The sequence below is a fragment of the Triticum aestivum genome, chromosome 3B (assembly GCF_018294505.1).
Source record: "Triticum aestivum cultivar Chinese Spring chromosome 3B, IWGSC CS RefSeq v2.1, whole genome shotgun sequence".
Taxonomy (NCBI): domain Eukaryota; kingdom Viridiplantae; phylum Streptophyta; class Magnoliopsida; order Poales; family Poaceae; genus Triticum; species Triticum aestivum.
In genome coordinates, this window is record NC_057801.1 from 572,184,458 (window position 1) to 572,196,639 (window position 12,182).

Genomic DNA, 12,182 nt, shown 5'->3' on the forward strand with positions numbered 1-12,182 from the left:
AATTATGCGGACTGGGTCCGTAAACTGAGGATTGTCCTCATTGCAGCATAGAAGGCTTATGTCCTTAATGCACCGCTCGGTGTGCTGAACCTCGAACGTCGTCTGTGGATGTTGCGAACATCTGACATACACGCTTTGGTAACTACGTGATAGTTCAGTAATGTTAAACAATTTAGAATTGAGGCACCGAAGACGATTTCGAAACATCGCGGAACATATGAGATGTTTCGAGGGCTGAAATTGGGATTTCAGGCTCGTGCCCACGTCAAGAGGTATAAGACCTCCGACGAGTTTCTTAGCCTGCAAACTAAGGGAGAAAAGCTCAATCGTTGAGCTTGTGCTCAGATTGTCTGAGTACAACAATCACTTGAATCAAGTGGGAGTTAATCTTCCAGATAAGATAGTGATGTTTCTCCAAAGTCATTGCCACCAAGCTGCTAGAGCTTCGTGATGAACTATAACATATCAGGGATAGATATGATGATCCTTGAAATATTCGCGATGTTTGACGCCGCGAAAGTAGAAATCAAAAAGGAGCATCAATTATTGATGGTTAGTGAAACCACTAGTTTCAAGAAGGGCAAGGGCAAGAAGGGATACTTCATGAAATGGCAAATCAGTTGCTGCTCTAGTGAAGAAACCCAAGGTTGAAACCAAACCCAAGACTAAGTGCTTCTGTAATGAGGGAAACGGTCACTGAAGCAGGACTACCCTAGATACTTGGTAGATGAGAAGGCTGGCAAGGTCGATAGAAGTATATTGGATATACATTATATTAATGTGTACTTTACTAGTATTCTTAGTAGCACCAGGGTATTAGATACCGGTTCGGTTGCTAAGTGTTGGTAACTCGAAATAAAAGCTGCGGAATAAACGGAGACTAGCTAAAGGTGAGATGACGATATGTGTTGGAAGTGTTTCCAAGCTTGATGTGATCAAGCATCGCATACTCCCTCTACCATCGAGATTGGTGTTAAACCTAAATAATTGTTATTTGGTGTTTGCATTGAGCATAGACATGATTGGATTATGTTTATCGCAATATGGTTATTCATTTAAGGAGAATAATGGTTATTCTGTTTATTTGAATAATACCTTCAATGGTCTTGCACCTAAAATGAATGGTTTATTGAATCTCGATCGCAGTGATACACATGTTCATGCCAAAAGATATAAGATAGTAATGATAGTACCACATACTTGTGGCACTGCCACTTGAGTCATATTGGTATATATAAAACGCATGAAGAAGCTCCATGTTTGATGGATCTTTGGACTCACTCATTTTGAAAATATTGAGACATGCGAACCATGTCTATCGGTATATATGCATGAAGAAACTCCATACAGATGGATCGTTTGGACTCACTTGATTTTGAATCACTTGAGACATGCAAATCATACCACATGGGAAAGATGACTGAAGACCTCATATTCAGTGAGATGGAACAGGAGAGCAACTTGTTGGAAGTAATACATTTGATGTGTGCAATCCAATGAGTGCCGAGGCACGCAGTGAATATCATTATGTTCTTACTTCACAGATGATTTGAGTAGATGTTGAGTATATTTACTTGATGAAACAAAAGTCTGAATTATTGAAAGGTTCAAGTAATTTTAGAGTGAAGTTGAAGATCATCGTGACAAGAGGATATAATGTTTATGATATGATATAGAGATAAATATCTGAGTTACGAGTTTGGCACACAATTAAGACATTGTGGAGATTGTTTCACAACTAATACCGCCTGGAACACCATAGTGTGATGGTGTGTCTGAACATCATAATTGCACCCTATTGGATATGGTGCGTACCATGATGTCTCTTATCGAATTACCACTATCGTTTATGGGTTACGCATTAGAGACAACCGCATTCACTTTAATGGGCACCACGTAATTCCGTTGAGATGACACCGTATGAACTATGGTTTAGTGAAACTTAAGTTGCCGTTTCTTAAAAGTTTAGGGCTGCGACGCTTATGTGAAAAGTTTTGCCTGATAAGCTCAAACCCAAAGCGGATTAATGCATCTTCATAGGACACCCAAAACAGTTGGGTATACCTCCTAATTCAGATCCGGAAGCAAAAGTGATTGTTTCTAGAAACGGGTCCTTTCTCGAGGAAATGTTTCTCTCAAAAGAATTGAGTGGGAGGATGGCGGAGACTTGATGAGGTTATTGAACCGTCACTTCAACTAGTATGTAGTAGGGCACAGGAAGTTGTACCTGTGGCGCCTACACCAATTGAAGTGGAAGCTGATGATAGTGATCATGAAACTTCGGATCAAGTCACTACCAAACCTCGTAGGTCGACAAGGATGCGTACTACTTCAGAGTGGTACTTAATCCTGTCTTGGACGTCATGTTGCTAGTCAACAATGAACCTACGAGCTATGGAGAAGCGATGGTGGGCCCGGATTCCGACGAATGGCTCGAGGCCATAAAATCCGAGAGAGGATCCATGTATGAAAACAAAGTATAGACTTTGGAAGAACTACTCGATGGTCATAAGGCTGTTCAGTACAGATGGATTTTAAAAGGAAGACGGACAATGATGGTAAGTGTCACCATTAAGAAAGCTCGACTTGTCGCTAAGATGTTTTCTGACAAGTTCAACGAGTTGACTATGATGAGACTTTCTCACTCGTAGCGATGCTAAGAGTCTGTTGGAATTATATTAGCAATTACTGCATTATTTATGAAATCTTGCAGATAGGATGTCAAAACATTGTTTCCTCGACGATTTTCTTGAGGAAAGGTTGTATGTGATACAACCAAAAGGTTTTGTCAATCCTGAAAAATGCTAACAAGTATGCAAAGCTCCAGTAATCCTTCTAAGGACTGGAGTAAGCATCTCGGAGATGGAATATACACTTTGATGAGATGATCAAAGATTTTGGGTTTATACAAAGTTTATGAGAAACTTGTATTTCCAAAGAAGTGAGTGGGAGCACTATAGAATTTCTGATGAGTATATGTTGTTGACATATTGTTGATCAAAAATGATGTAGAGTTTCTGGAAAGCATATAGGATTATTTGAAAAGTGTTTTTCAATGGAAAACCTAGATTAAGCTGCTTGAACATTGAGCATCAAGATCTATAAGGATAGATCAAGATCGCTTGATAGTACTTTCAAACGAACACATACCGTGACAAGATTTTGAAGGAGTTCAAAATAGATCGGCAAAGAAGGAGTTCTTGGATGTGTTATAAGGTGTGAGTATTGAGTAAGACTCAATTCATGACCTCGGCAGAAGAGAGAGAATGTACGAAGGTCGTCCCCTATGCTTCAGACATAGACTCTACAGTATGCTATGCTGTGTACCGCACCTGAAGTGTGCCTTGCCATGAGTCAGTCAAGGGGTACAAGAGTGATCCAATAATGGATCACATGACAGCGGTCAAACTTATCCTTAGTAACTAGTGGACTAAGGAATTTTCTCGATTATGGAGGTGGTAAAAGAGTTCGTCGTAAAGGGTTACGCCGATGCAAACTTTGACACTAATCTGGGTGACTCTGAGTAGTAGACCGGATTCGTATAGTAGGGCAGTTATTTGGAATAGTTCCAAATAGCGCGTGGTAGCTGCATCTAGGAGATGACATAGATATTTGTAAAGCACACACGGATCTGAAAGGTTCAGACCCGTTGACTAATAAACCTCTCTCACAAGCGAGATATGATCAGACACCATGGGTGTTGGATTCAATACAATCACATAATGATGTGAACTAGATTATTGACTCTAGTGCAAGTGGGAGACTGTTGGAAATATGCCCTAGAGGCAATAATAAAATGGTTATTATTATATTTCCTTGTTCATGATAATTGTCTATTGTTCATGCTATAATTGTATTAACTGAAAACTGTAATACATGTGTGAATACATAGACCACAACATGTCCCTAGTGAGCCTCTAGTTGACTAGCTTGTTGATCAATAGATGGTTATAGTTTCCTGACCATGGACATAGAATGTCATTGATAATGGGATCACATCATTAGGAGAATGATGTGATGGACAAGACCCAATCCTAAGCATAGCACAAGATCGTGTAGTTCGTTTGCTAAAGCTTTTCTAATGTCAAGTATAATTTTCTTAGACCATGAGATTGTGCAACTCCCGGATACCGTAGGAATGCTTTGGGTGTACCAAACGTCACAACGTAACTGTGTGGCTATAAAGGTGCACTACAGGTATAATGAGCTCAATGTGACTAAGTAGTTAGTCATGGGATCATGCATTATGGAACGAATAAAGTGACTTGCCGGTAAGGAGATTGAACGAGGTATTGGGATACCGACGATCGAATCTCGGGCAAGTAACATACCGATTGACAAAGAGAATTGCATACGGGATTGCTTGAATCCTTGACATTGTGGTTCATCCGATGAGATCATCGTGGAACATGTGGGAGCCAATATGGGTATCCAGATCCCGCTGTTGGTTATTGAACGGAGAACGTCTCGGTCATTTCTGCATGGTTCCCGAACCCGTAGGGTCTACACACTTAAGATTCGGTGACGCTAGAGTTGTTACAGGAAATAGTATGTGGTTACCGAAGGTTGTTCGGAGTCCCGGATGAGATCCCGGACATGACGAGGAGCTCCGCAATGGTCCAGAGGTGAAGATCGGTATATTGGACGAAGGGTATTGAAGTCCGGAACTGTTCCGGGGGTACCAGGTGATGACCAGCGTGTCCGAAAGGGGTTTCGGAGGCCTCGGCAAGCGTTGGGGGGCCTTATGGGCCAAGGGGAGAGGGCACATCAGCCCACCAAGGGGCTGAGCGCCCCTCCCACCCCATCTCACTTAACCAGGGGAGGTGGGGGCGCCACCCCTAGGGCAGCCGCCCCTCCCGGCTTGGGGGCAAGTTTCCTAGGGGGTGGGGGCGCCCAAACCCATCTAGGGTTTCCCCTGTGGCCGCCGCCCCTCCCCTAGGGAACCCTAGGGCGCCTCCCCCTCCTCCCTTTCCCCTATATATAGTGAGGGAGAGAGAGGGCAGCCGCACCCTTCCCCTGGCGCAGCCCTCTCCCTCCTCCAACACCTCCTCCTCCTCCGTAGTGCTTGGAAGATCTGTCGTGTGTAGCACCTGCCGACCAGGTATGACAAAGCGTAGCACCTGTCGTTCAGGCATGACTTGACATCTCCACCGAAGCTCTGTGCAAGACGAAGCCGCTCCACCTCCTGCCTCTGACTTACAGCGCTGCTCCCAAGAGAGAAACGACACCGCAGTGCCGCCATCGTCCGATCTAGGACACGAGATCCTAGAGTTTCCCCCGGAGCAGTGCCCATCACCAGCAACCGTCAAGGACCCACACAGTGCCCACCACCACTCAGCCCTCAAGGCGACGCCTTTAGGAAGGTCATGACGTCAAGGACGCCGCCGCCACCCACCAAAGTTAGGGTGTTCACCCGAGAGGCAAAGAGGGGGGAAAATGAAGGAGCAAACATATATCGACGTCTCCAAGAAGAAGAACGGCGCCCTTGAGCGTTGTCGTCGGCGCGGCCGACTGGGGCCGACCAAGAGGTTTCCCCCTATCTCGATCTCCTCCACCAGCTTCACCCGCTGCCTGGGTCCCGGCAACCACGCCGACACCGTCAGGAACCCGCAGGAGAGAAGCCCACTGATCAGGGCCGGATGACTGCTGCCAGATCTAGCGCTAGAATCCACCGCCCGCGTGCACCGGCAGCCGAACGACCCCGACAACGCCGGCCATAGATCTAGACACACCCAGATCCGACGCACCCACCGCGCTGACGACCACCTCCACTCGCTGGAGTGGAGAACCACCCCGGCCGCGCAGCCAAGCGCCGGCGACACCACGGGCCGCCACCACCCACAACAGGACGAATTTGGGTAGGGGGCGCCCAGATCCGCTGCCACCACGCGCCATGGCTGACCACCACGCTGCCCCGGCAACCATGGAGGCGCAGCCCCGCCGAAAAGTCGTGGAGCCGCCGCTCCAGCTTCCTATCTCCGCCGCCACGCTTGACGCCCAGGGTCGCCGTCGCGCGCAGCCCGAGTCCGCCCCCAGGATGAAGGGCGAGCCTGCCACCACCATCCGCCGGACGAGCTTTGCTCGCCGGCTTCCTCCGGCGACGGTGGGGGAAGGTGGGTCGGGGTGGGTTGGGGGCGACGGCGGCTAGAGTTCGCCTGAGCCGCCCCCCTGGGGGCAGCGCGAGCGCGTCCTTCTAATGTCCTACAGCTAGCCCCAATGACTAATGATCTTCCATCTCTTCTCTCCCACTCACAGCTAGCCCCAACAACCCGTCGTCAACCTCTCGCTTGAGGAACGGGAGCCCATGATCCTGGCCTCACGCGCACAACCCCACTGAACTCCAGGGCAATGGCCACGATCCACCAGACATGCTTGCCCTGTAAATAGACCTCATTACCCTGCAAAAATCCCCTATAGAAGCTTCCCACATCGCCGCTAGGCAGTCTCAAATTTGACACAATGTCGCCACCTCTACAGTTACTATACCCGGTAATTCCGATGAGCACCGACCACCACTTGCCCAGGCACAGACACCCTCATCCTCGGCATGCATGGGCAAATAGGTTTGGCATGGTCCGCAACCCCAGCGCCCCCTCATAGCACGGCTTCACCATCACACAAATAGCGCCGCCGCACCATTGCCGATTTTAGCGAGGTAAGCTTGTCATCGACCTCACCGACATGCCCATCATATCTGCCTTGGCACGTTGCGCACCCTTGATTAGTAGATTTTTTGACGATCGTTCTAAATCAGCACATGCAACCTTACCGAAGCTCGAACGGCGCCGAGCAACTCTCGAGAGCCATTGCGATCCTCTTCTGATAATTCATCCAAGCCAAGAATTGTGATAATGTTCTGAAGTTCATTGTAGTGTTGTAAAGTTTCCGCCTGATCTCGTCAACCCCCAAGCACGCCAATGCCACCTTCATCTTTGCCGCACCATGAAGAGCACTGTCGACCATCGCAACGTTGATCCATCCAATCCCGATCCGTGCGTCGTTGTCCTCGAAATCTTTGGTGACTACCCCGGTGAGCACCGAAACCCTAGCCCGTGTATTGTACGATCTAAACCAACAACAAAGGATTAGAAACCACTAGAAATGGTATCAACCAATCACACAACGTCACGTCATTTATGATCGTAAAGCATTACCATCCAATCAGGACATGCCATCCCTTTAAGGCTGGCCATAGTGGGGGTAACATAAGTAGTATCATGCACTTGGGACTCGCAAACATGCTTATGTGGTAGGTAATTAAAGAAGAGAGAGATGAATATAGTAACATAGGTAGATACTGTAACATAATAAATGTGATGCTATTATGTGTCATGCATGACAATAAATGAGACCACCTATGATACTAATCTATGATACTATGCACTATAGAGGTAGTAACATAGACTAGTAACATATCCCCGCTATGACCAGCCTAAGTCCAACAACTCCATTATGTTCCTGCCTCGAACCAGAACTAGCCAATTAGAAGCCACCACATATCCCTTATTTTATTTAATAATTTTCACCAATTTAATCTTTGTAACTTTTATAGTAAACCCCTACATGTTCAAACCTTTATAAATTTTTACCTGCACTTCTAAATTGAGTGAATATCTTTTGCATATTAATCCTCATAGAATGCAATATTCTTCAGAACCATTTAAATTTACTTTTGAGATGTTGGGCACACACATATAATCTTATGATCTTATGCCACAAGAGAATTAAGGCAAGCTAAGTACACAAACTTGGACAAGCAAAACATAGATACAAAGAAACAAAATAGGAGATATAGCCTCGGATGAAATCATCGGGCCTGTTTATTTGAGTACCCACAAATGAAATCATCAACCTCGCAAGATGTTAGAACTGCTGCCACGAAGTGTAGGTGCCACCGAACCACCAGTTGTATGGCGCAACATTGTCGGCCGTGACGACCCGGCCGTCGTCGGTCTGTACCTTGAAGGACAAGCTCTGGCCGTTGAGGTAAGCATTGCTCTGCCAGCTGGCACCCCAGTTCCTGCTCATTACCATCCAGTCAGTCTTGGACCCCTTTATCCACATTTGGGACACCACGCCGCTACCGGCGACATTTGCCACCGTCACGAGCTCAAAGTAGTCGTTCCCGTTAATGGTGAACCTCATGCCCCCACTCCTCTGGCAGGGAACTCTCCTGTAGTTGACGGGCACAATGCCGGCTTGGTAGACAGCGATGGTCTCCCACGCGGGTTGCGACATGTCGAAGTGCTGCCGCGGCGGGTTGCACCATCCGCCGTTGTCGCTGGCCAGGGCGTAGTTGGGCGGGCAGAAGTTGGTGGCCGTGATGGTGATGGACGTGCCCTGTTTGCACGACTGCGTCTTGCTAGCGTCGCAGGTGATAGTGAAGCACATGCCGCATGATGCGCCGTTGTTGAAGAGCGTCGTGCTCAACGCGGCTGAATTAACCCCGTACCCAGCATTGTACAAGTTCCCGTACCCGCACGCACCACCTGCATTTTAGTGGAAGTTGCGTCCTGCTTAGTAAGAAGATCAAGGATGTGCGTCATCCAAATAATGCATGCAGCTCAAGCGTAAAAGAAACATTACCCATGGTGTCTGACGCGTCGCTGCCGCCGTAGAATGTTGCATATGCAGGCGTCCATTGAGCAACGGAGGCCTTGAATGCAAAGGCCAACAAGGTGGTGAGAAAAAGCAGAGAAGGAGTCTCCATTTCAATTTCAGAGTACGCCTAGTAAGTATAGCTAGGCAGGCAAGTCCTCAAGGTTTTTGTCTTGTGCTTTTGCAATGGTAATGGCGTCCCTATTTATAGTGTTCAGATCATCAGAGCTTGCGTGTTGGTTGCTAATGATTATAAGCTTGATTGATTGTGGAGATTTTCTATGTGATGATTTTCGTTAGGATTGGTCAGCTTAACAATTATTGGGATGAACATGCCTTGATTTGCTCAGGATGGCCGTTGGCTCTTGACGGTTAAGACTTAAGACACGGATACGCGGATTAAACAGAATCATACCCATGTGCCGTTTTTCCATAGCACATTTCTTAGTGGATGTGATGTCTTGGTACTCCGAAGAGGTATGAACTTCTATTAGATCGTGAGGTATAATGTTTATGAGAGAAAAAAAGACAGGCTTCTGATACTATTCGTCTTCGGTTTTATTTTAGAGACATTCAGTTATGCTGATCGAATGATACCTGAACCAGTGAAGAGGATTCGCGTTGCCCTTTCAAGTTTATCATAATTCAGCAATACCAGCGCGACGATCTGTTAGGCGGTTGAGCGAAAATCATTTCCGTGACGCTATTCAGTTGTTTCGAATACTCAATCCTCTTTGGGGGTCTAACACTAGAATGAATGTTCAAACTCTGAACTGTCAGAACGTCATTGCTTGCACTGCAATCATTTTCGGCGTACAGTTTGTGAGCATATCTGACAGTCTGATGCTAATCGTCATGCTCTCGTGAGGTTACGTGTGAACGCTATTGTACTGTATCAGGTGTACACATATCAACTAATCGTGTAGACAATCCATAGTCAACCCCATAACCACCGTGACCTTCAGTTAGAACATGCATGCATGTCAGCCTAACAGAGTCTTGGGTAATCATGTGCAAGTACATTTTAGTCCACCGATCAACAATCAGGCATGTGACAGTTCGCACTTGATTAGTCCTGAAAAATAACGCACATGGGTCTGCCAATATGGCAATATCACTATTACAAAAAGTGCAAAAGATATTCTGATTCAGTTTCTCAAGCACTCCTGAATTATGTTATGAGTGAGTTCAAATTGCCGCCAGGCGTTTGTGATGATCTCACAAGAATGATACAGTAGTATTGGTGGGGCATCGAGAATTGTAAAAAGAAGATAATTTGAGTAGGGCGTTTCGGTGTTCAGGCTCATCTGCACCTAGTTAGAAAATAATTCATAAAAAATAAAAAAAAATATCAAAAAATTCCAAAAAAAAATTGTGCGGCATACAATTTGATGCGTGAGGCCTGCTCCAAATTTCAAGTCATTTGGACATCTGAGCAGCTCTCAGCAAAAAAGACAAATCAGACCAAAACAGTGCACAAATAGTAAACATTTTTACAAACCTCCAATTTGTCTTTTTTGCAGAGAGCTCCTCGGATGTCCAAATGATTTAAAAATTGGAGCGGGCCTCACGCATCAAATTGTCTGCCACACAAAAAAAATGGAATTTTTTGAATTTTTCTGCTATTTGTTTTGATTTTTTTTTTGTCAGCGCGGGTGCAGATGAGCTCGGATGCAGAGATGGATTTTTTAGATAATTTGGGTTACTAGGGCACTCTTGAATTGTGATGATCAAAGAGTAAGGTTATTTAACTATGGCTTACCTGCTCTGTGACTATTTATGTGCTTAATTGTTGAAGGCGAACCAGCAGATGCGGCAAGATCATCACCTTTAAAAATGGTAAACGGATTTTATTTTCTAGGCTTGTCGAATAGTAACTACTAGAAGGGTTGGGCGCGCTTTGTTGTGCCTTTGGTATTGTTGGGTTACTTAAAAAGAATTACTCACTCTATTTCAAAATATAACGTGTATTACTTTTTTGAAAAGTCAAACATTTTAAGTTTGATCAAATTTGTAGGCAAATATATCAAATCAGTATGATTAGATTCATCATCAAATGAATTTTCATACTTTTTTTGTTTAATATTGTGGATCTCGATATTCTTTTCTCTGAACTTGGTCAAAGTTAAAGAAACGTGATTTTACAAAAAAAAAATGCCCCTTATATTTGGAATGATAGAATATTTAGTTTGGCGGGTGGGGAGATGATGGAATGTTTTTTTTTATAATGCAGTGATTTGTTGGGCCTTTCATGGTATGGTTTTGTGTTATTCGCTAACCAACATATATTATGTGGGAAATTTTTGGCATAGGTGCATGTACTATAATGATGATGTAGTATCACATGGTGGCACTTCTTTTTTCTGGGTGGTGGGTGGGCGCGTGGGATTGATATATTTTTATAGGCCGGTTGCTGCTTACTGATTTGAAAAATCGTTGACCCAGTCAAAATCGTAACCCAAATTTAAAAATGAACCTCAATCGAATGAAAGAGCATCAAAATTAGGAAACATATGGAATTAAAAGAATTGAGTGGGAGAGTTCCTTGAGAAATTGATGACCCAATTAAAATTGGGTGGCCCAATTCTAAATTGAAGACCTCAACTAATTGTGAGGCCTTAAAAATTAGGAAGCATAGTGTATAGTATAGTAGAATTAAATGAGAGAGCTTTGAGAAATTGTTGCCCGGTAAAATCGGATCACCCAATTAACAATTGAAGACATCAATTGAAGGTGAGCTCTTTAAAACTAGGGAGCATAGTGTTATAGAGGATGGCGCATAAGAGCATGGTTAATAATATAGCCAGGTGATGGCTATAAGGAACCGCCATGTCATCTATAGCCATCATCTATATGCACTCATACAATAATATGGGTTATAAAGTTGGCTATTGCATTAGTACTTTTTTCTATCTTCTCTCTATCTATTTCTTTACATTTATTGCATTTACTTAGGAATGTGTATGTAGTTAGGCTCTTGCATGAGAGCTCATTCCCCTTGCTTTTTCACATCTCTCTTCTTCACATAGGCAAAAGTGTCATGTAGGCGGGCTAAAAGCTCACTATTGTACTTGCTCAAAAGGAGTAATTTTGGCAAAGGATAACTTGGTAAAGCATAGTTACGAGGGTAGTAATTGACATTGCTTTTATGATCAGGACGAATCAATACAACAATTTTTATCCAATGCCCACTTGCTAAATTACTATGCTAGACCATTCATGCGTCCTTTAACGTATCTCCACCCCCACGTTATCGAATTTATTTGGGACTTGGTTAACCGGGGTAGAGCCTAAGCTTGCGGCACATATTCGAGTTAGAGTGTGTGCATTACTTCGGGTTATATGGGATTGACGGAATGATGTTGCCTTTAATAGACAAACTGTCATAATTTTTTTGCAGGTTATCTTCAGGGTGTATGCTAGGATCCGTACGTGCTCCTTACTCAGTCATATGGACCACAAGGAGCTTATAGATATTTGGTGCAGCCGATGAAAGATGGTCGATGGGATACTTACAACCAGTAGCAAATAAGCAGAGGCGCTTTGGCCGAGAGGTTATTAGCAAATAAGCAGGTTTAACTAAG

At 44.7% G+C, this 12,182-nt stretch overlaps 1 protein-coding gene across 1 annotated transcript; it reads right to left on the minus strand.

Annotated features, from left to right (window-relative positions):
* Positions 1-7,697: 7,697 nt before the first annotated feature.
* LOC123065765 (expansin-A8) lies at positions 7,698-8,767 on the minus strand. Its single transcript, XM_044488985.1, has 2 exons — positions 8,587-8,767; positions 7,698-8,489 (listed from the first exon to the last, which is right to left on the minus strand). The coding sequence occupies exons 1-2, from the start codon at positions 8,708-8,710 to the stop codon at positions 7,864-7,866; spliced, it is 750 nt and encodes a 249-aa protein (XP_044344920.1). The 5' UTR covers positions 8,711-8,767; the 3' UTR covers positions 7,698-7,863.
* Between the last annotated feature and the right edge of the window lie 3,415 nt (positions 8,768-12,182).